The 25,142-nt window shown below is 35.5% G+C and overlaps 1 protein-coding gene, 1 non-coding gene and 1 pseudogene across 2 annotated transcripts; 1 reads left to right on the top strand and 2 right to left on the bottom strand.

Moving 5' to 3' along the window:
- Positions 1 to 9,254: 9,254 nt before the first annotated feature.
- LOC133037587 (small nucleolar RNA R71) lies at positions 9,255 to 9,361 on the bottom strand. The gene has a single exon (XR_009687677.1). It is a non-coding gene; the product is annotated as a small nucleolar RNA R71 (small nucleolar RNA).
- Positions 9,362 to 9,511: 150 nt separating this feature from the next.
- On the top strand, positions 9,512 to 14,813 carry LOC133036928 (uncharacterized; annotated as a pseudogene).
- An 8,354-nt stretch (positions 14,814 to 23,167) lies between these two features.
- LOC115714921 (stress enhanced protein 2, chloroplastic) lies at positions 23,168 to 24,832 on the bottom strand. Its single transcript, XM_030643679.2, has 2 exons — positions 24,199 to 24,832; positions 23,168 to 23,735 (listed from the first exon to the last, which is right to left on the bottom strand). Exons 1-2 carry the CDS (start codon positions 24,529 to 24,531, stop codon positions 23,466 to 23,468), a joined length of 603 nt encoding a protein of 200 aa, XP_030499539.2. The 5' UTR covers positions 24,532 to 24,832; the 3' UTR covers positions 23,168 to 23,465.
- Positions 24,833 to 25,142: the final 310 nt, after the last annotated feature.

Here is a 25,142-nt window from a genome sequence, read left to right as displayed (position 1 = left end):
GGTTCTGTCACCCCGAGTACACACCACTCTCAGTTTTCCAGTCTGCTGTTTTTTTGGTATTTTTTAATTTCTGTTATCTCCACTTCTCACCTCCTCAGGCTTTGTTTCGCCCGTAATGCCTCATTCCTTTTTCAAAACAAACATTCCCCCTCTGAAAAACTAGTGTCGAACAACTATTGTTTCTTTTGGTCTTCTGTGTCTTCTCTTAATCAATCTCACTTAGTTTATATTTTCTACAAGAGTCTTTATTACAAATATCACACATTCTCTTCTGTCTACGTCCTAGTGCAAACTGAAAAGATATTAGCTCTGTTTTCTCTGTGGTGTCGATTTACTAGGACTTGTACTGTTGTTCTTTCTCCACTTTTTTTGTCATCTTTGCTTTCTCTGCATTCTCAGTTTAAACATCCAGTCCATTTAATGGATGACTTAACAAACTCCCTTTCCATTGCCCTTAATCTCACAGATACTGAGTGTACCATCCAAACACTCCATGATCCCTCCCCTCTCAATGTTCCTGAGAACGAAGTCCAGCCCGTTCCCCTCTACCTAGTTCTCAAAGTGCATACGGTTAAATCATTTAACCGTAGGAATTTCATGGAGAAAATGACTAGGGATTGGAACCACATCTCTCGTAGTCCCGTGACCATTACGGACCGCTCCAATGGTCTCTTTTTGGTTGAGTTTGGTTGTGATGGGGATAGGCGCCGGGTTTTGTTCCAACAACCTTGGACCTATCTTAATCAAGCTATCCTAATGGACATTCCAAACTCTTTGGATGTTCTCAATGGTGATAGTCTTCTTAAAATACCGCTGTGGGTGCAAGTGTTCAACACCCCTTTCCTCAAACGTTCTGAAGAGTTAGCCGTCCTGGCTTCTTCCTCTCTCGGCCATCTCCTTGAAATCTACCGGCCATCTTTTCGTGAAACTTGGGGGCCCTACTTTCGCCTTCGGGTTATGTTTGACGTCTCTCGGCCTCTCCCTAGAGGCATTCCAGTCCATTTCACGGGGATAAACAAGGTTGTCTGGCTTGAGTTAAAATATGAGAACCTCCCCGATATTTGTTTTTTCTGTGGCCGGATGGGACACAGTTACAACAAAGGGTGCATGGATTATATGAAAGCTTGTGACGAAGCCCCATTTCCCCCGGAGCTAAGGTATGACATCAAAACCATCATGGGTAAAGTTAAGGTTACCACTAACGCTTTGTTGTCTCCTGAACAGCTCAATTTCGCCAATCCCCCGGTGGCTTCCTTTATGACTTCCAACCCGGCTAGTGCTATGTGTGTAGCCCCTCCCGACAACACCCCACCATTTCCCACATATGGCTCCCAAAATCTTTGCCCCCCCCATGACCAAACCCAACAAGTTGGTTTATACAAGTCGGGCCCTTCGACATACACTCAAGAACACCCTCCAATGACCCAAACTGAGCCCCATACCACTACTATTAACCCCAACCCTCCACCTGAGACAATCACCCCTTCATACACTGCCCTGCTCAATGCCACTATGAGTAACACGAGTGTTCAAAAAGCCTCTCCCGTTTCCAACCCAAGTCAAACTACCACCCCCCAGAATTCCAGTAGCTCACATTCCACCAGCTCCAAATACTGTCAAGTGCCTTTACCTGAAAATCTCCCTCTCCTGGACACCAGCAAAAGACTTGAAGCCATGAACCTCACCTACCAGCCGGGTGTGGCATCTCCCATGGGCTCAAAGGCTTCGAGGAAAAGAAACAAGCCCGACTCCAAGGACAAATTCAAAAGGCAAATGGAAATGGTCCATGGAGAGCTCCGTCACCAAATCAAGCGATCCCGCTCGAGCAACCCTCCGGGCACTGAAGCCTCTTCTGGAAGTGCAGGCCTTGCCTCTGAGCAGGCCTGCCCGCCGCCATGAAGCTTGTGAGCTGGAATGCACGTGGTCTTGGGAGTGATCGTGCATTCCGTAACCTCTCCCGCTTAGTGTCCTCTTGTAATCCTAGTTTGTTATTTGTAATGGAATCTCGGCTTGTTAAAAATGCTATCAATCATGTTAAGATCAAGCTCCATTTTGATTCGGGTTTAGAAATTCCTAGGGTAGGTAGAAGTGGGGGCTTGCTTTTGTTATGGACTAATGATGTAACTGTTACTTTGCGTTCCCAATCTATTAGTCATTTTGATTGTTATGTGTCGTGTGCTATTACTAATGTCTCTTTTCACCTCACTTGTTTCTATGGTGCTCCTACGGTCTCTCAAAGACCTCACACCTGGCAACTTTTGAAAAGAATTGGTAGGGATAACCCAAATATCCCTTGGCTCATCATAGGGGATTTTAACGCTTTCCTTTTCTCGCATGACAAACAAGGCGGTAATCCCGATAGGGGTCCCTCGGCTGACTTCAGAAACCTTTTGGACTCTTTTAATCTCTCCCCCCTCGAGCCAACAGGGCCCTTACTCACTTGGAATAACAATGTGGCTGCCCCTAGAAACATCCAAGAACGATTAGATTGGGGAATCATCAATAGTGCTTGGACCAATATCTTCCCTGAGGCCGCTCTCTCTCATTTGGGTTTCTTTGGCTCTGATCATCGAGCTTTGGAGTTAGATACCGCTCCCGCCCCGGGCTCCCAGCAAAAGGATACAAGAAAACGCTTTTTCTTCGAAAATGCTTGGTTAAAGGACCCGAACTGGAGCCTGGCTTTCGATAAATCCTGGACTGGCTGCTCGGCCCATAATGACGCGATCCCCAATCTGGTTACTTCTCTCGACAGATGTGCTACGAGCCTTAGCAACTGGAACCATAAGAAAGATTTCAATTTCAAAAAGCACATTTCTAAGATTGAGAAAGAGTTGGAAAGGGCCCGCTCCTCTCCTGTGTGGGATGACAGCACCATAGCAAAAATCAAAGATCTTCAAGCCAATCTCGAAACCCTCCTGTACAAGGAGGAAACTTACTGGAAGCAACGAGCAAGGACTCATTGGCTGGCTCAGGGGGATAAGAACACAAAATTTTTTCACAGATTTGCATCCCATAGGAAAAAGATCAACTCTATCCACAAGCTCCACTTACCAAATGGTGGTGTTCTTTCTAATGAGGAGGATATTACTCGGGAGATCGAATCTCATTTTGCCCAACTCTTCTCTTCCTCCCAGCCTGTTGAAGAGGATATGCAAAAAGCCCTGGAAGGCATCTCTTGTTTTTTATCTGATACGGAAAAATCTCTCCTGAATGAAGAATTTTCCATGGATGAGATCGAAAAAGCTTTTTCGCAACTTCCCCTGGACAAAGCCCCTGGCCCGGATGGTTTCAATTCTAATTTTTACAAAGCTAACTGGTCAACAGTTAAAATTGACGTCCTTAAAGCGGCCTCAAGTTTTCTCAATGGAATTGGTGATGTGGCTCCCCTGAACACCACTCTCATTACTTTAATCCCTAAAGTCAAGCAACCCACTTCCATCTCTGAGTATCGTCCTATTAGCCTTTGCAATATAGCTTATAAGATTATTTCGAAAGCAATAGCTAATAGGCTTAAACTTGTCCTCAGCAGCTTGATCTCTCCCAACCAGAGCGCTTTCCTCCCTGGCAGACTTATTTCGGACAACATCATCATAGCCCAGGAGGTCGCGCACTCCATAAAGCTTAAATCAAAAGGGAAAACGGGTTGGATGGCTGTTAAACTCGATATGGCCAAAGCTTTTGACAGAGTTGAGTGGCCTTTTATTGTCGCCATTCTTCGGAAATTCCAATTTCCCCCCCGTTTCATCCATCTAATCTTTGCCTGTATTTCCACGGCCTCGTTTCAATTTAATCTTAACGGCAAAGTAGTTGGTAATGTAATTCCTACCAGAGGTATTCGCCAGGGCGATCCCCTTTCCCCTTATCTCTTCCTCTTGTGTGCGGAAGGTTTCTCCTCCCTTTTGCACCAACAAGAAAGAAATAATGCCATTGTGGGTTTCAAAGTAGCCCGTCGAGCCCCCCCGATTTCTCATCTGCTTTTCGCTGATGATAGTTTTCTTTTCTGCAAAGCTTCCATCAGCTCGTGCAACTCCATCAAAGAAGTCCTGCTCCTGTATGAGAGGGCTTCCGGTCAGAAAGTGAACTTTCAAAAATCTTCTCTCTATTTTTCTCCCAATGTCGCGCTCAGAGATCAAACCCTAATTTCTGACTTTTTGAGCATCCCGGTCCGCTCCTCCTTCGAGAAATACCTAGGACTCCCCCAGCACATCGGCCGAACTAAAAAGCAATTGTTTCACTATCTCCATGATAAAGTCTGGGGCCACCTGCACAACTGGAAGAATAAAGTTTTCTCTAAAGGAGGAAAAGAAACGCTTCTCAAATCTGTCATTCAGGCCATCCCAACCTATTCGATGGCTTGTTTTCGTCTTCCCGTTGCTACTTGCCATTCTCTCGAGTCCATTATGGCTAACTTTTGGTGGGGTGTCAACGAAAACAACCGCCCTAAGACTCATTGGCAAAGCTGGAAAAAACTTTGCAAGTCAAAACGGGATGGCGGTCTAGGGTTCCGTTCCCTTGTTCATTTTAACCAAGCCCTGCTTGCAAAACAAGCTTGGCGCATCCTTAAACAACCAAACTCAACAGTGTCAAAAATTCTGTCTGCCAGATATTTCCCGCACTCCTCTTTCCTAGATAGCTCTCCTGGTCACTCTCCATCGTTTGTTTGGCGTAGCATTTGCTGGGGAAAAGAGCTGCTGCACAAAGGAATTATTTCAAAAATTGGTAATGGGCAGAACACTAGTACCACCAGGGATCATTGGATCCCGGGTTTTCGTCATATCTCTCCCATCTTCCCCGTTCCTGACAGAGTTGACTCTTTCATCACTAGTTCTATGACTTGGGATACCGTTGCTCTACAGGGATGTTACCCGACTCATGTGGTTGACCAAATTCTGGCCATTCCCCTCCCTCTTACCCCTTCTCCTGATGACCTGATTTGGGAATTTTCAAAATCAGGAGTGTACTCTGTCAAATCAGGTTACCACCTTAGTCTATCCTCTACCTCCCCCCCTGATATCCCTTCCTCTTCCTCCCCTTCCCCTTGGTGGAAAAACCTTTGGCACCTTAATCTCCCTGCCAAGGTTAAACACTTTGCCTTTAGAGCCACAAACTCAACCCTCCCTACTGCCCAAAACTTAGCCTATAGGAAAATTATCCACTCTCCGAGGTGTGATCGCTGTGGGTTCCCTGAAGAATCTGTGTCACATGCTTTGTTCTTCTGTCAGAGCATTAGAAGAGTCTGGAAAGGTACGCAATTTTATCCTTACATTTTTTCTTGCTCTTCTGAGATTATGTTTCATGATATAGCTGACATGATATACACCTCTCTAACCAAGAAAGAAGTAGAATTGTTTGTTTGTACTGCTTGGTTTATTTGGTTCAACAGGAACAAAGTGTTAAGAGGACAACCTCACGATCAGACTCACGCAATCCTTGATCTGGCGCACTCTTATCTTGCGGAGTACCAAGATTCCCAGGCGACTCCAGTGCAAATTTCAAGAGCGCGGAACAATCCGGTCTCCTGGTCTCCTCCGGCGACAGGACTCCTCAAGTTAAATGTGGATGCTGCAATCTCAAAGATCAGCAGGAAAGTGGGTTTTGGTGGGATTATCAGAAATAGCGATGGTTTGGTAGTAGCAGCCCTTGCTCAACCTTATATTGGGGGAGGAGCTGTCGCTACTCTCGAAGCAAAATCCCTCCTTTCGACTTTACGGTGGTGCATAGACGAGCATTTCTTGGTTCAAGAAATTGAAACGGACTGTAAAGCCATTACTGATGCACTAGCTAATAACAAGGAAGACGTTTCGATTTTTGGAGATCTTATCTGCCAAATTAAGGAAGCCTTATCTCTTATCCCTAATGCTCGGCTCTCCCATGTCAATCGTGAGGCCAACGCTCTTGCTGATAAGCTGGCACATCGAGCCTTGGGGTTAGATGAGGTTGCGATTTGGATAGGCGATGACCCCTGCGACCTTCTTGAGTTCCTTTCTGTTTAGTGGGCACCCTTTCTTTCAAAAAAAAAAAAAAAAAAAAAAAGACTTTGCTTTCATAGTGGAGTTACTAATTTTGTGACAATTTTTTTTTTTGCCTATGATTGTACTTTAGTTGAGGTAATGAGAGATGAGTTTCAATTTTTTTTTTTCTGTTATATTGGATTTTTTATGTCTGATCTTAGCTTGATATTCCCTTTAAATTGTTAATTCTCGAGCTTTGGCCAAATTGAGGAAATTTGTGTCTTTATATGCATAATAAATTGAGGAGTATAATGAATATCATATGAAATGTTAATGTGGGGTCATGATTAGTGGTTAAAAATACACTTTTATTTATTTTAAATAATAAAATAAATTGAGTTTTAATTGATATTTTCATGAAATTATTGTAATATATTTTATAAATGAAAATATTTGATTTTGATTCAATTTATGTCTTTCTTGTAGGAATTAAAGTGTATTTTTGTTGAAAGAAAGAGGAAGGAGCAAAGTTGAAAAGAAATGAAGAAAAAAATGGCATTTTTGTTGAAGTCCAAAGCAACCCAACCCAAAAAGGTTAAGCCTAGCCCATGAAGCTCATCATCAATTTTGTCTCTTCCAAAGCATGTGATGCAATGATGATAAGTCTAGGTCATCATCAACCCTATTTTCCTCTTCCACACTCAACCTTCATCCAAAGAGTAGAAGTCAAAATCACAATGATAACAAAAATAATATTAATTTTATTTTTGATTTGAAATGTCAAATTTAATCTTAATATTTATTTTATAATCCCAAATTTTTATTTATTTATTTTTAGTCCTTTTATGGCTCTATAAATAGGAGCTCATTTTAGTAATTGAGAGTGTAATTTTTAGTGTAGAAAAACTATAGCAAAATTCTCTCATCTTTTCTTCTCATCTTTTCTCTTTAGAAATTTTATGAGAATGATTAGCATAATGGCCTAATCTTCCTTGGAAGGTTAGGGATGATTCCATATGCAAAGTGAGGTTATTTTGTATCTTTGATTCACATGTAATATTTATTTGAGTAATGCAAGTTTTTATTTCACTTTTATTTTCTTGTTCTTCATCCATCTATACTACTATATATGCTATTATATACTAAATATATATATAGACTTAGTCATGCTCTTTCTATATATTTTTATTTAGTGATTGTAGTAATAGTAGTATTTATCTTGTTCTATCTTTTATGTTCATTTTTATTTACTTTTTATTAAACATATAGGTTTAGTCATGCTCTTCCTATGTGCTTAAAAATTAAGAAAAGTAATATTAATGTTCATTTCCTTCACTATCACCACCATCTCTATTTCTATTTTCTTTGTCATTATTTTTACTAAAGATATATAGGATTAGTCATGCTCTTTCTATGTGTTTCCATTTAGTAAAAATAATATTTATGTTTTGTTTTATGTTTAATCTTTTATTGCATTATTGCTTGATGTATAATGTCATTTCTAGGTTCTACATAAGATTAAATCATTTCTTTTATTTTCAAGAACTTGTATACTCAAAATATAATGAACTTTAATGTTGTATGACTAGTGTCAACTTTGTGAATCAAAGGTACAAAATAGCTAAACAAGCATATGGATGATTCTTAAAGCCTTTCTCTCTTTTACTATTGATTATACATTTATTTGCTTTCTTTTAATATTTATTATCAAATTAAAAATCACAAAATCATTGGTTACTATTATCACTTATTATTAACCTTTTGTTTTTATTTTTCTACTAACGCTTTTGTCCATAATCACCTCCCTGTGGAATCGACCGCCCGATCTATACTACAACCACCGCTAGTGGAAGTCACATTTGGGCGTTAAACAAATTTTGGCGCCGTTGCCGGGGAGGTAATTTTTCGAAAGCTAGTGAAATCTACAATCAAGAGGTTAGTAACTTTTTTTTGTTATATTTTATTTTCTTGTGAATATTGTCTTATGTTGTGTAAATATTTGTAAAAAAAATTACCAAGAATTCAAAGTATGCTCTAAGGTTGCGGTTTTATCCGATCTTCCTTATCAGAAATGATTTCTTGAAAAAAAAAAAATAGTTAACATCTTCTTGTATTTAGTTTTACAAGTATAATTTTTTTTCTTGACAAAAAAAAAAAAGTCTATTCCCTTTATTTTTTTTTATTATTTTTTTACTTTAATTTTTGTTTAGTGTGATTGTTTATACTATCTTTTAGTTATTGTTTTCTTTTTTCATTAGTGTTTTATTTGTCTTTTTCTTAGTACTCATAGCATTTAAGTCCTCTAAAAAAATCATAAAATACAAAAAAAAAAAGTAAGTTATAAAAACTTCTTCATAAAACGCTTAGTATTTGGTACAACGGTGTAATATTGTATATGACACAAACCAAGATTGTTCTGTCTAGAAAGATTGGTTTTTAAATAAAGTTTGTGTTAGTGTACCCTCCACCTTACCTGGGAACCTCGGTTCTGTCTAGGCAAGGTTGGGACGAAGCGGTACCTTGGCAACCTTTCCAATTGGCCTGGGAACATTTTTGTGTTAATCATTGTAATATTACATTTTTGTGCTATTTACTATAACAAAAACAACCTTGTTTTATCAAAAATAAGCAACTCATTTTTGCTTAGAAAGGTCTTTGGTCGAAAAGGTTAGTGAACCCTTCACACTTACCTAGTAAACCCCGGGGAGTTCTAGTAAGTTGTGAAGGACCATTCTAAAAACCTCCAAAGTAACCTGGGAACAAGTTGAACAAAAAAATTAAATATATTTTTAAAAAAAAAAAAAAAGCAAACAAGAGTGGATGAGTAACTCTTCTTCTGACGAAACCACTTCTAGTGAAACTTCGTCCAATCCATCCACTACTCCTTCTCCCATTCACACGATAATCGGTAATCCCTTCGCAATGAATAATAATAATGAAATACAACAGAGAACACTTAATGATTACCTTCACCCCACCCAAACTTCCATACCATCATGCTTCATATTTCCACCTAATATGCCAAGTCTTGGTGTCAAACCCGGCATTATTCAACTTTTGCCAACTTTTCATGGAATAGAAAATGAAAATCCATATGTGCATATTAGGGAATTTGAGGAAGTTGTTGACACTTTTTATGACCGAGCAACCATCAATGATGCTGCACGCTTAAAGTTTTTTCCCTTCTCCTTGAAGGATAAAGCTAAAAGTTGGTTGTATTCTTTGAGATCTAGGTCTATCGGAACATGGGAAGAAATGACCAAAACATTTTTTGTTAAATATTTCCCTGTCCATAAGACCAACAGTTTGAAAAGACAAATCTCAACATTTTCCCAAAAAGACAATGAAACGTTCTATCAAGTCTGGGAGAGATTTAAAGATCTCTTAAGTCAGTGTCCACACCACGGGTACGAGAGTTGGCGCATCGTCAGCTACTTCTATGAAGGCCTCACAAGTCGTGAGCGCCAGTTCGTAGAAATGATGTGCAACGGTGAGTTCCTTCAAAAGGAACCCGAAGAAGCTCTTGAGTTTCTCATTGAGCTTGCTGAAAAATCTCACACATGGACTGGTCCAAGTCCGCCGAAAGCACCAACAGAAATCGACCAGCTGGGATTTACCAACTTCGGGAAGAGGACAGCTTAAAGGCCCAAGTCGAATCTTTAAAAAAGCAAATTGAAATCCTTACGACTAAAGATGGCCAAAAAGGGTGCATGGTTGCCCAAGCACAATCCAGACCACTCGAACCTTGTTTCGTTTGTGGAGAAAATGGGCATTTAGCTAAGGACTGCTTAGTTTACAAAGAAATGAAGGGGGTTCATGAGGAGCAATGCAATGCCTTAGGGCAATATAACAAGCCATTCTCCCATACGTACAACCCTGGTTGGAGAAACCACCCGAATTTCAGTTGGAGAGATAACTCTAACCAAGCTCAAACATCTGGAGGACAATGGAGAAATGAGCATCAAGCTCAACCTCCAAAGGCATATCCTACGCCTCAATACAATGCTCAACAACAAGGGAACTCCCTTGAAAGCACTATTCATGCATTCATTGAGGAACAAGCTAAAATCAATCGCCAATTAAAGGAAGATGTCCAAGAAATAAAAAGTCAATTTTCAAAATTGACCGCATCCTTGGCTATTTCTGAGAAAGGCAGACTTCCTTCCCAGCCTCAATTTAATGCACAAGGGCAACACATGGCTGAAATCTCCACCTCTAATGATCCCATCGTTAAAGGGGTTAACGCCATCACAACAAGAAGTGGTAAAGCTTTGGAAGATCCATCCATCAAAACCACTACTTCAAATTCAAAAGTTGCCCCTGACAGTGCACCGATAAATGGTCAAGCAAAAGTACCATTTCCCCAGGCTCTTAGACCTGTTGGGAAAATTCCTGAAAACCGAGCTGAACTCCTTGAGCACTTGACACAAGTGAAGATTAATCTTCCTTTGCTTCACATCATAAAACAAGTGCCAGCTTATGCCAAAATCATCAAGGACTTGTGCACTGCTAAGAGAAAGCACCATGTCAAGAAGACTGCTTTCTTGACTGAACAAGTGAGTGCGGTGATCGAACAAAAGACACCGCCAAAATACAAAGATCCTGGTTGTCCCACCATTTCATGCCAAATTGGGACTCATGAAGTCAGCCAAGCTTTGCTTGACCTTGGCGCGAGTGTGAATCTCATGCCTTACTCTGTGTACTCGCAACTTGGTCTTGGAGAAATGAAGCCAACATCTGTTGTGCTGCAGCTTGCTGACCGCTCTATCAAAAAGCCTCGGGGTATCGTTGAGGATGTTCTTGTTCAAATTGAGAAATTCTATTATCCCGTGGACTTCCTTGTTCTAGATACTCAATCTGTGGTCAACATGGAATCCAAAATTCCCATCATCCTTGGAAGACCATTCCTTGCCACTGCAAATGCTTTGATCAATTGTCGTAATGGTCTAATGAAAATATCATTTGGAAATATGACACTTGAGGTCAACATTTTTCACATTGGGAAACAACTTCAAGAGGATGAAGAATGTCATCAAACATTCATGATTGACAATCTTGTTTCTGAAGAGATTCAATTGCAAAGAAATTTTGTTAATCTTGATGAACTCCTCTCTCGCCTTGAAAATGAAAATCCCAGTTTTGTTGAGTCCGCTCTTGCTACCGTTGATCAATTGGACACACAAAACAGAGGGAAGAAATTTTGGAAGCCACACTTTGAAGCATTACCTCGTGAGAGGGAAACGCTAAAAGCTTCTGCCGAAGAACCTCCCAATGTTCAACTGAACCAACTTCCAAAGGGTTTGAAACATGTTTTTCTGGGAGATGGCCAAACCTTTCCAGTTATCATCTCGTCCGACCTTCAACTTTCTCAAGAATTGCAGTTACTCGAGCTACTGCGAAAATACAAACTTGCGATAGGTTGGACGTTTGCTGATATCAAAGGTATTAGCCCTCGAATTTGCACCCACCGAATTAATCTAGAAGAAGAAGCTATCCCACGAAGGGACCCTCAAAGAAGACTGAACCCACCAATGAAAGAAGTGGTGAAAAATGAAGTGTTAAAACTTCTTGATGCTGCTATCATTTACCCTGTGGCCGATAGCAAATGGGTCAGTCCAGTTCAGGTAGTACCTAAGAAATCAGGTGTTACTGTTGTCCAAAATGAAAAAGGGGCCCTTGTTCCCACCAAAACTGTGACGGGTTGGCGCATGTGCATTGATTATCGAAAATTGAATGCCGCCTCCCGTAAAGATCATTTCCCGCTCCCATTCATTGATCAAATTCTTGAGCGCGTAGCTGGTCATCCTTTCTACTGCTTTCTCGATGGTTATTCAGGTTACTATCAAATTGAGATTGCATTAGAGGACCAAGAGAAGACCACTTTCACTTGTCCTTTTGGAACATATGCTTTCCGGCGTATGCCATTTGGACTGTGTAATGCACCAGCTACTTTCCAAAGATGCATGATGAGTATTTTCAGTGACATGATTGAAAACACCATGGAAGTTTATATGGATGACTTAACCGTCTTTGGAAAATCTTTTGACGCATGCCTTCTCAATCTTGAGGCTGTTTTAAAACGTTGCATCGAGAAAGGTCTTGTGCTTAATTGGGAAAAGTGTCATTTTATGGTATCTTCTGGAATTGTCTTAAGGCCACATTGTTTCTGAAAAAGGGATTGAGGTTGATCAATCTAAAATTGACCTCATCTCTAAACTTCCTACCCCTAAGACTGTCAAAGACATTCGGTCATTTCTTGGCCATGCTGGTTTTTATAGGAGGTTCATAAAGAATTTTTCAATGATTTCTCGTCCATTATGCAACCTCCTAGCCAAAGATGCTACTTTTGAGTGGACCCCAAAGTGTGAGGAGTCCTTCCAAACACTTGTGAATTCACTCACTTCTGCTCCCATTATTCAATCACCCGATTGGAGTCTTCCTTTTGAAATCATGTGTGATGCCGTAATTTTGCTGTTGGAGCTGTTCTTGGACAACGAAGGGAGGGGAAACCTTTTGTTGTCTACTATGCAAGTAGAACTCTTAATAGTGCTCAAATGAACTATTCCACAACTGAAAAAGAGTTGCTTGCCGTTGTCTTTGCTCTTGACAAATTTCGAGCTTACCTGATTGGATCACCTATTACGATCTTCACCGATCACTCTGCCCTTAAGTACCTCCTTTCCAAAAAGGATGCTAAGGCACGCTTAATAAGGTGGATCCTTCTCTTGCAAGAATTTGACATAACAATCAAAGACAAGAAAGGTGTTGAAAATGTAGTCGCGGATCACTTGTCCCGACTTGAATTTAGTGATCCCGCTGATGGCCCACCTATTCATGATGATTTCCCCGATGAACAATTATTCGTTGTTACTAAGTTACCGTGGTATGCGCACATTGTTAACTACTTAGTAACTGGTGAGCTCCCTTCTGAGTGGAGTTCACAAGACAAACGCAAATTCTTGGTTGAGGTGCAAAATTTCTTTTGGGATGATCCATACTTATTCAAGTATTGTCCCGACCAGATTATGCGAAAATGCATTCCCGATGATGAGGTGTCTAGTGTGCTAAATTTTTGCCACAATGATGCTTGTGGTGGTCACTTTTCTGTGAAGAAAACCGCTGCAAAAATCTTACAATGCGGTCTTTACTGGCCCACTTTGTTCAAAGACACCAATGATTTTTGTCGCTCTTGTGTAAGGTGCCAAAAGTTAGGCTCCTTGTCCCGTCGGCACATGATGCCCTTGAACCCAATTATTGTCATCGAAGTATTTGATTGTTGGGGGATAGACTTTATGGGACCATTTCCACCTTCTTTTGGTTACCTTTACATCCTTCTTGCTGTGGATTATGTTTCAAAATGGGTCGAGGCGGTACCTTGTCGAAATAATGATAACGCGACTGTTGTGAAATTCTTAAAAGAAAATGTGTTATCGAGGTTTGGTACCCCTCGCACTATCATTAGTGATCAAGGCACTCATTTTTGCAACCGATCTTTTGAGGCTCTTATGCGAAAGTACGGTGTACTTCACAAAGTTGCCAATGCCTATCATCCACAAACCAATGGTCAAGCTGAGCTAGCTAATAGGGAGATCAAAAACATTCTTGAAAAGACGGTAAATCCCGACCGCAAAGATTGGTCAACACGTCTTCAAGATGCACTTTGGGCATATCGCACTGCTTACAAGTCCCCTCTTGGGATGTCTCCTTATCGACTTGTCTATGGGAAAGCATGTCATTTACCTGTCGAACTTGAGCACAAAGCTTATTGGGCTATTAAGGCCCTGAACTTCGATCTACGTGCGGCAGGTATGAACCGAAAACTTCAATTGTCTGAAATTGAGGAGTTGAGAAATGATGCTTACGATAATTCTAGGATCTACAAAGCAAAGCTGAAAGTTGCTCACGATAAACAGATCCTAAGAAAACATTTTGAGCCGAATCAAAAAGTACATTTGTACGATTCTCGTTTGCATCTCCACCCCGGTAAGTTGAGATCGAGGTGGACTGGTCCATATGTGGTGAAACAAGTATTCCCCAACGGTTCTGTTGAAGTCAAGGACCCAACCGATGGGAGAATTTTTCGAGTCAATGGCCAGAGACTGAAACATTACATTGAGAGTGTGAGCCTTGTTGAAGAGGTCCTTCTTGAGGACCCAGATTATACACTCTGAAATGTTTATTTTCCCTATCTATATATTATAGTATTTTATTTTATTTTTGTTTTGTGTTTTTGTATTTTTGTATTTTCTATGTTTGTTTTGGGTTACTGTTATCAGGTTATCTCCACTCTCACCCCGTGCATATTATCGTCGATCAGGTGTACTCTTTTCCCTATCTTTTTCATTTCATATTTTTTGTGACATTGAGGACACTGTCTAATTTTGAGTTGGGGGTGGTGAGCTCTGGTGAGCGTTCATTTAGAGAATTATAATTGTCTTGTTGAATTTTTTAAGTCAAATTTTTTCAAAATTATCCAAGCATGATAGTAAAATTACAGTTTGAGTCAATATTTGCTATATTTTGTTACCAAGTTGTGATTTTCAGAGTTCTTTTGTGCACTTTCCAAACATGTGGTAAAATGGTTGTAAACACATATAGTTAAGAAAAATTTTGAGTGTAAAGTTTTTCATTTTTTGTGAGTTGTGAGAGTTGAGAAAATAACTTTTTGAACTTTCATTGATCATTTGAGTTGGTAAAGTTAAACTTTTGGAATTTCAAACATGACATTTACTAGAGGGATTAATTTATTGTCAAAAGAGCCTTTGTGTTTATTTCTTTGTAACTTTATTGTATTTCTTTATATCTTTATTTTTATATGTTGTCTCTTGTCAAAAAAAAAAAAAAAGGAGAAGAAGAAAAAAAAAAAAAGTAAAAAAAAAAAAAATCATCAAAAAAATATATATAATGAAAAAAAAAAAAAGAACAAGAGCAACATCATTTTATTTTGATTTTCAAGTAGTCTCCATCTTTAAAAAAAATAAAAATAGCAAAAGTAATATCATTTTATTTCTATTTACCTCCATTCTTTCCATATCTAAAAAAAAAAATCATGTTAGTTTATTTTAATTAAAAAAAAAAAAAAAGAGAAGCATCACATGTCTCTCTAAAGAAAAAAAAATTGTTATTATATTTCTTTATTTATTAGTTAGTTAGTTGGCTCTTTATTTTGTGAGTTTTTCATGTAAATCCCTAAGGTTGTTTGTCATTTGAATTCTATTGGTTTGATATGTCTATCTTGTGATCAATATTTGTTCAAATTGCTTATCCTAAAAAGTTTATCCTCTCTCATTTGTGCGTTAATTGTTACATTTCCAACTCCAAAGAGTGTCACCCTTCCAATATAAATACTTTCAATACCCGTGAAAAAAATTGGAGTTGAGACCTTTACACTTTTGAGATTTTTCGATACTATTTGTGTTAAGACTTGAAATAAAATAAATACAGTTTGGTGCACACACACACAACTCTGTTGTTACAACTGAAATAACACTGATAGCAATCTTTAACTCTCTACTAATATTTTGAAAATGCTTGGATATTTTTGCGTGATTTGACTTGTTTATTCAATTCGATTATTCTTTTTCTCCGCTTGAATTGCTAGGGACTAGCAATAAGCTAGTTGGGGGTTGTGATTAGTGGTTAAAAATACACTTTTATTTATTTTAAATAATAAAATAAATTGAGTTTTAATTGATATTTTCATGAAATTATTGTAATATATTTTATAAATGAAAATATTTGATTTTGATTCAATTTATGTCTTTCTTGTAGGAATTAAAGTGTATTTTTGTTGAAAGAAAGAGGAAGGAGCAAAGTTGAAAAGAAATGAAGAAAAAAATGGCATTTTTGTTGAAGTCCAAAGCAACCCAACCCAAAAAGGTTAAGCCTAGCCCATGAAGCTCATCATCAATTTTGTCTCTTCCAAAGCATGTGATGCAATGATGATAAGTCTAGGTCATCATCAACCCTATTTTCCTCTTCCACACTCAACCTTCATCCAAAGAGTAGAAGTCAAAATCACAATGATAACAAAAATAATATTAATTTTATTTTTGATTTGAAATGTCAAATTTAATCTTAATATTTATTTTATAATCCCAAATTTTTATTTATTTATTTTTAGTCCTTTTATGGCTCTATAAATAGGAGCTCATTTTAGTAATTGAGAGTGTAATTTTTAGTGTAGAAAAACTATAGCAAAATTCTCTCATCTTTTCTTCTCATCTTTTCTCTTTAGAAATTTTATGAGAATGATTAGCATAATGGCATAATCTTCCTTGGAAGGTTAGGGATGATTCCATATGCAAAGTGAGGTTATTTTGTATCTTTGATTCACATGTAATATTTATTTGAGTAATGCAAGTTTTTATTTCACTTTTATTTTCTTGTTCTTCATCCATCTATACTACTATATATGCTATTATATACTAAATATATATATAGACTTAGTCATGCTCTTTCTATATATTTTTATTTAGTGATTGTAGTAATAGTAGTATTTATCTTGTTCTATCTTTTATGTTCATTTTTATTTACTTTTTATTAAACATATAGGTTTAGTCATGCTCTTCCTATGTGCTTAAAAATTAAGAAAAGTAATATTAATGTTCATTTCCTTCACTATCACCACCATCTCTATTTCTATTTTCTTTGTCATTATTTTTACTAAAGATATATAGGATTAGTCATGCTCTTTCTATGTGTTTCCATTTAGTAAAAATAATATTTATGTTTTGTTTTATGTTTAATCTTTTATTGCATTATTGCTTGATGTATAATGTCATTTCTAGGTTCTACATAAGATTAAATCATTTCTTTTATTTTCAAGAACTTGTATACTCAAAATATAATGAACTTTAATGTTGTATGACTAGTGTCAACTTTGTGAATCAAAGGTACAAAATAGCTAAACAAGCATATGGATGATTCTTAAAGCCTTTCTCTCTTTTACTATTGATTATACATTTATTTGCTTTCTTTTAATATTTATTATCAAATTAAAAATCACAAAATCATTGGTTACTATTATCACTTATTATTAACCTTTTGTTTTTATTTTTCTACTAACGCTTTTGTCCATAATCACCTCCCTGTGGAATCGACCGCCCGATCTATACTACAACCACCGCTAGTGGAAGTCACATTTGGGCGTTAAACAGGTCAATATCTTTACCTGTGCTGTATTATGTAATTGAGTTTCTATGACAGAATGAGTTTTAATTCATTTTCGGTCATACTGTAATTGTTGATTGTCTTGCAATGTCAAGATCTAAGGAAGTTTGTGGCTTTATATTTTGAAGCACATTTTTTAGTATAATCTCGAAGAAGACAATGTATGTGCTTTTATACTTCTGTATTTATTATTGGGTACTCATAAGAATCTTACTCTTTTGTATTATAAAGATGTTATGATGGACGAAAGAGAGGATTTTTCTCTGCTTATTAGTTATAAAATTATGAGGCTCCTTAGAACTTTCTTCTTATAAAATGCTTGCGGATAAATGGATAGTGGCAGTGTGTTTTCTAATGATCGATGTTATTAGTTATATGCATTTACATCTTCCTTAATTTATATATTTATAAAAATATGTTATGTTTGTTTGTACTAAATAAAGTTACAAATCAATTGGTTATATATTATTATAAGGGCAATTCTGCTTTGTGCTTCAAATAAGTTTAGTTAAATTAAAAAAAGAAAAAAAAACATTTACTAATAATAGCATAATGAGTATAATAAGATTAGTTCAATTTTATTCTTTTTTCTTATGTCGATGAACTACTTTAAGTAAGGGTGAATAATGAGATTTTAGTTGATGAGATTTTAGTAAGGGTGAATAATGAGTATAATAAGAAAAAAGAATAATGAGTATAATAAGATTAGTTCAATTAAAAAAAGAAAAAAAATATTTACTAATAATAGCATAATGAGTATAATAAGATTAGTTCAATTTTATTCTTTTTTCTTATGTCGATGAACTACTTTAAGTAAGGGTGAATAATGAGATTTTAGTTGGTTATATATTATTATAAGGGCAATTCTGCTTTGTGCTTCAAATAAGTTTAGTTAAATTAAAAAAAGAAAAAAAACATTTACTAATAATAGCATAATGAGTATAATAAGATTAGTTCAATTTTATTCTTTTTTCTTATGTCGATGAACTACTTTAAGTAAGGGTGAATAATGAGATTTTAGTTGATGATGATGATTTTGAAGATGATACAGAAAAATTATTTAGAAGATGATGATGATACATTTGATTATGAAGAATAAGCATATAAGTATATGTCTCTTTTTATTCTTTTCAATTTTATATTTTTCTATTTTAATAACAAGATAGCATCTGATTATGTTTATATCTTTTAATTTTTGTGCATTCTATGAAAGTCATATTTTTTTTCTCCCTCTTGTATTGCAGAAGTATGTCTTCTTCAGCAACTATTCCTACTGAAAGTTCTAATGAGAATAGATTTCAGACACAAAAAAAAAGTACGAGGTCAGTCCAAAGGTGCTATTATGGAGAAAAAAATTAAGAAATATTGTATTATAAAAATATTATATGAATGTTATCACATCATATGAATATTTGTGTTTGAACTTTTGATATATTGGGTTGATTCTCTAATTTTGTCTAGTTGTATTTGAGAATTTAACTAGTATAATGAAATTTTCTTACAATTTTGTAAGATTTACAAATTTAAAAAACAATATCATGTAATGAACATTTTAAAAGAAATGAATGCACTATTAGATTTATAAATATTAGTATAATATCAGGTTTGTTTATTTTTATTAAAATACTTTTATATGCGCTTTAAATGTGTCCATAAAAGTGTTATCAGTTTTTTGTGGGCGCACTAAAAGCGCCTGCAAAGGTATTTTTTTTTTAAAAAAAAAAATTCCAATAATTTTTCTAGGCGCTATTCTTGTGCATGCAAAGGGTTTTTTCTTTTCGTACGCTCCCCCAAATCACGCTTCCATAGTTTTTTCTAGACGTGCAATTGTGCATGCTGGAGGACGTTCACACTACAAGAATAATGGTTTATACCAACGCCACTATTACCAACGCCAAAAAGTCCTCATTAAAAATGATAGTATCAATAACGACACTTACCTGTCGTTGGGACAATTAATAAATTTTTTTTTTAAAGAAAATACATCATCAATAACGACAATGTCGTTATTGAAAAAACTTCAATAACGACATTGTCGTTGGGAATGTGTTTATTTTTTTTTTGAAAAATGCCTGTTGTAAAGGCGGTAAAATTCCCTCCACTTCCAGCTACCAACGACATGACAGACTGACACGGTGCAGTGATCAGTCTGCCACCAACGACATTGTCGTTAGTGGCTGTCGTTGGGGACTGCTGATTATAAAAAAAAAACACAGTGAGGCTGCTTCATTTCTTAGCCAAAACAAACCCTAACCTTTCAACCATTCCTCACCTCCTCGCCTGATCAGCCATTCCTCAGCCCTTCAACACTCAAAAAACCTTCCTCCAACTGAAGCTACGTCCCACCACCTTCCTCCGCCTGAAGCTTCGCGCGTCAGCTCAGCCCAGCACCGGCTCTCTCCTCCGCTTGAAGCTTCGTCAGCCCACCACCGGCGGCGATTTTTTAGGTATACCCTCATTTTTAATATGTATAGATTGTTTTACATTTATATATGTATTTATATGTTTAGATAAATTTTGTTGTTTAAATGTTTGTATTTATTTTAGATATATGTTTAAATATATATATATATATGTATTTGAAATATATGTATGTGTTTTTAACAATGTATGTATCATTTTAAGTGATTGTATTTTTTTTTCTTTTTAATATATATGTGAATAATCTGAATATTTTTTTTTAGATAATATTCTGAAAATAGTATGTATGTTTGTATGTGTTTTTTTTTTTTGTATTGTAATAAATTTTTAATATATATATGTTAATAATTATTTATAAAAATTAATGAAATTAATGTTAAATTAAGTAATTTAAGTAAATAAAATTTGTATTTTGTTTAAAAAATAATAAATAACTTTTGGCACACAAGTAATAATTATGTGTAAATTAAATGCATATGACCATGAAGTATTACCCTTGACTAGCTATGTGAGCTTATAATTATAATTTTTATAAATAAAACATTTAAATTTTTATAATAAATGTTTTCCATGCAATTTTTTTTTAAAAAAAATAAAATAATTATCATCATCATGATGAATTTAAACAGTATCTTTAAATTTCTTCTATCACTCGGTAAATGTATAATATATATTAACATTGAACCAAAACTTATCAATACATAGTCGCTTGAGGGAAAAAAAAAAACTTACCAATATAGTTAGCATATATATATATATATATATAGTGTATGTATAGTATAAAAAAATAATTAAATATTTAATAAATAACTTTTCTTAGTTGAAAATAAATAATTAATAATTGAATAAGTAATGAATTTAATATTTAATAAATTCTTACAATAAAAAATATTAATAAATAATTATATTAATAAAAAAATATAATATTTTATTAAATAAAAAAATAAAAAAATTTGAGATAATAAAAAATTTTGTTATTTTAATAATTTATAATAAGTTAATAGTTTCTTATAAAACTGGTAACAAGTTATATTTTAAATGGACAATTATTTAAATTAATATTTATTTAACAAAATTAGTGAAATGAATTCTAAAATTAAGTATTTTAAGTAAAAAAAATGTTTGTATATTTTATGAATAATAATAATAAGTAATTAAATAATTATAAATGACTTTAATTAGTTGAATATAAATAATTAATGATTAAATAAGTAATAAATTCAATAATTAATAAATCCTTGCAATAAGAAAAATTATCAAATAATTTGATAAATAATATAATATTTAATTAAATAAAAATAATTTATTATACTTACAAAAAAGATATTATTGTAAGTATAGTTTAAAATAAAAGTTAAAAAAGTTTCATAAAATAAGATTAGCCTTAGTTCAACTACACAGTCGAAATTATCAAATTTGTGTCACACTAGTCAATTTGATTATAATTTAGTCAACGTAAATTTTTTGGTAGATGACAATCGATAAGACTTGGGTGGCCATGAGAAATCGTAAGGATCCAGCGTACTGGGAAGGTCTCCAAGTCTTCATGGAACTTGCGTCTAAACACAAGGATTGTTACGGAAGAATTTTCTGTCCTTGTGTTAAATGCAAGAATACCAGATTGCATCATTTGAATACTGTGGAGGCACACATCTTTACAAAGGATTTCGAGAGCAGTTATGAGAGGTGGATTTACCATGGGGAGCCAGATGAACCTGTCGAGGCTAACATCAATGTCGATGAGGATGAGATGGTTAGTGTCATTGAAGATTTCTTCCCCCCTGTAAATGACGACGAAAGAGCTGGTGATGATGAAATGCAGAGGGGTCAATATTATGATGACATGTTTGAGGAGATTGAGGCAGAGTTGTATCCTGGTTGCGATTGGATACGTTGACTCAATAAATGTCACGTGAACGTCGGGAACCAATGGATGTTGAGATGAATGTTGCAGCTTCAACCCAACCCATACGTCCACAACCGTCTCGCTCTCAAATGGGTTTTAACCCAATGGGTTTTCAGCAGCCGCAACAGACTCCTACTTCGTTTCAGCAATTGCTACAACAGCCTCTTGTTCCTTCGCCTGGACTGTTAAGTCCTAAGCAATTTCACAGTCAAATGTACCAGTCATACTTGCAGTTTGTGTTTCAGTCGCCAAACAATTCGCAAGTATTGTTGAATATGATGACGCAGTCACCTCAGACGTCTCATGTGTCAGAGCCTCGGATGCCACTAATGTCACAGATGCCGCAAAATGTTCAGATGATGTCGACACAAGGTCAGCAATATCAGAACACATCGCAGACGATGCCGACACAACCATGGGAGCAGACATCTCAAATGATGCCGACACATCTAGGACAATAGACTTCTCAGATGATACCGACACAACAAGGGCAGCAGACATCTCAGATGTTGCCGACACAACAAGGGCAGCAGACATCTCAGATGTTGCCGACACAACAAGGGCAGCAGACATCTCAAATGATGCCGACACTACATGGGCAGCAGACATCTCAAATGATGACAAGTTCGCAAATGCCGCCATACTACCCACAGATGCCGGATGTTCCTGGGTCGGATGTTCCTGGAGATGCTAGTGATGAGGACGATACTACTACAAACTTCTTTTAGAATATTTATTTTAATTTTACGAACTATCGGTTTTATGTTTATTAATATTTTATGAACACTAATTTATATTTAGGTATGCAGTACTGTAATGTTTATGACTCACTTTTTATTGTAATATTAGTGATTCTAAATATTTACTTTTAGTTAAAAAATTTCATATCTTAATTAATTAAATAATTTTATATATTAATTAATTAATTAAATAATTTTTATATAATTAAAAAATAAAAAAAAATTAAAATAATTATTTAATTTAATAATTTTAATATAATATTATGTATTAATAATTAATTACAAATAATTTTAATATAGTTATTTAATTTTTTTTTCGAAAAGCTCTTCAATAACGACATTGTCGTCATTGATAATAATATCAATGACGACAATATCGTTGTTGATGCACTCAGGTTTTAAAAAAAATAAATAAATAAAATATTATTCCCAACGACAATGTCGTTGTTGATACTTTTTATTCCCAACGACCTAAAAAGTCGTTAATAATCGTTTTTACCGACGAACTATTCCCAACGACTTTTTACCAACGAAATGTCCTCATTGATGAGGAATACTGACGAAAACAGAGGTTTTTACTAACGAAATTTGTCCTCATTAATACTCATTTTTCTTGTAGTGTCAAAAATTCGTCAGTAATACTTTTGCAAACGCTAAATTGTGTCTGTAAAAGTGCTAATCCTTGTAGTGGTCGTTGTTAAGAGTTTTTTTTCTTCATTTTAATGTAAATAGCTTCGTAAGATTTTTGATGATTTTTTTCTTTGAGTTATATTGGCTAGATAGTTATATTTTCTCAACAAGAAAAAAAATATATATAAAATGTAAGATTTGTGCCATTCTATTTTTGTTTCTGTCTTATTTGTAGCATTTTATCTTGTTTTATGTTTAAAGTATAAATTGTATTTTTTTTTTAAATAATTAAATGAATTTTCATAATTAAAAATCATATATTATATATAATGAAATATTTGACTAAATGAAATACGGAGTCGGAGATAGATATAAATTCGAGAGTGCAAGTTATTAGCTGCACTTCTATACAATATTATTATTATACAATATAATTAATCTCTTCCAATCACAATTAAATTCTTTTATATATATTAATTAATATATGTCGTAACCCTCATAATTTAGTTGATAGTAGAAACAGATAAGATTAAAATTTATCACGGTAGGCATATGAAATTTCATCACTACTATATGGAACCTTTTATATTGTATATATATTATTAGCTATACACGTTTTGGTGGAGGAGTAGTATAATTGTTGTATTATATGTCATCGGACCAGTCAGTGAGGTCGGTTTCGTAGAACAAGCCATCAACGATTTGGTCGATGAGAGTATCAAAGAAGGTGTTGCAAGTGAGGCTGAACATCCGTCCGACCTTGTTTCGAGCACTGGAGAACCACGCGAAAGTAGCTGCGAATGCCACCGCTGCCAAGCAAACCCCTGCTGCTTCCTCTATCCCAACCACATCAACCTTTCTAAACAATGAATTTCCTGTCACTACTTCTGTCCCCACAGTTACCGCAAATATTATCTGCAAATAATCATAATTATTATTAATTAATCAACATATATACTATTATACCATTCCATCCAATTCCCTAATAATTATAGTCAGTGAATGAATCTTTTGAATTTGCAAGTTCTGCTAGAATCAAAGAGGGTCCTACAACAAAAAGCAATATAAAACTACCCTTTTCTTGTTTTAAATCTTATTATAATTTCAGCTAAGCTTTAAGATATTCCTCTAAGAAAAATAAAGTACGTTTTGATTTTAGATTAAACAAAACTAATTAGAAAGATTCTGTCTACAAGTTCTATTGAACTAAAAAATATTTAAATTAACAACACGACTCAGACCCCAAAAGATTTATACAAGTTTCATATCGTTGAAGAAATCAGTTCAAATTCAGCTCAGCTAGTCTACCATATATAATAATAATAATTACTAAATTTTTATTATTACTATTTTTTTTGTTTGTAAGGATTTCACTCACCATAGCTAGTCTACCAGAAATGATCTCAAAGTCTTGGCTCTTCTTCGAGCTCTCGATGTACTCCGATAAGGTTGCAAAGAACGGAGAAATCTCATCACCAAGCTCCTCCGACCGAGTCTTCATCACCACTCCAATCGGATCTGATCCGTACGACCTCAGAGTACAAAGCCGGGGTTGTAAAACGATCTTCGCGTTCTCCGATTCCATCGCCGCTGGATTAGGTTTGGCGACCGAGATCCTCGCTGGAACATCGACGAGTTCCGACCCTCCACCCGATGTCAACTTCGGAGTACTCCTCAGTTCACAGCGAATAGCACGCGCCGCTGCAGCCATCACTGGATGAGAAACACTATTTCAAAAATCAAAAGTAAGATTATTGCATGAAGATTAGGGATTCCAAGAATCTCGGGGAGAGAGGTATTTTGGGAGATTTGAATAAGGTTTTGGGATCACTGGTGGGAAAATTGATAGAGTGCGGTGGTGGATTATGAATCCACGTCTATAGTTTTGTACGAGAGGTGGAAGAAGCGGCCATGTGGGTCCCATGGTTGGCGTGGCGCTTTTATAATTCGGTAACGTAGTTGTCCTTCGATGTGGGATACTTTTTCATTTTGGATTAAAGTAGTCAAAAATAAGTCTAAAAAATAGCAGTCAAAATAAGGAGAACTTATTAGTCTCTATGTGCGTGCAAATATTAGGGCACGTTTCGTTGACCAAGTAAGTAGATTTTAAGAGCATTTCTAATTGAGGTGCAAAGTATATAAAATTAAAATATAATTCATTTAATTAAGGGTGTTTTATTGGACTATATCCAATAATTTTAAGTGTTAATGTAACTTTTTGTTAACTAAATATAATTTTTTTACATAATAAATATACTACAGAATTAATGATAACAATAAATAAAAACTAGATATATTTCGTGGTTTTGTAGTTAAAATTTA

This window comes from Cannabis sativa, chromosome 4, assembly GCF_029168945.1.
Source record: "Cannabis sativa cultivar Pink pepper isolate KNU-18-1 chromosome 4, ASM2916894v1, whole genome shotgun sequence".
In the NCBI taxonomy this organism is placed as follows: domain Eukaryota; kingdom Viridiplantae; phylum Streptophyta; class Magnoliopsida; order Rosales; family Cannabaceae; genus Cannabis; species Cannabis sativa.
The sequence above is the reverse complement of the archived record's forward strand: the minus strand, read 5'-3'. Positions and strand labels throughout refer to the sequence as shown.

Bases quoted from the DNA above. Each gene is read 5' to 3' on its own strand.
- LOC115714921 (XM_030643679.2), bottom strand. From the start codon at position 24,531: ATGGCTGCAGCGGCGCGTGCTATTCGCTGTGAACTGAGGAGTACTCCG. The intron at 23,736-24,198 runs GTGAGTGAAATC...GATTATTTGCAG, and splicing joins TTTCTGGTAGACTAGCTATG to ATAATATTTGCGGTAACTGT.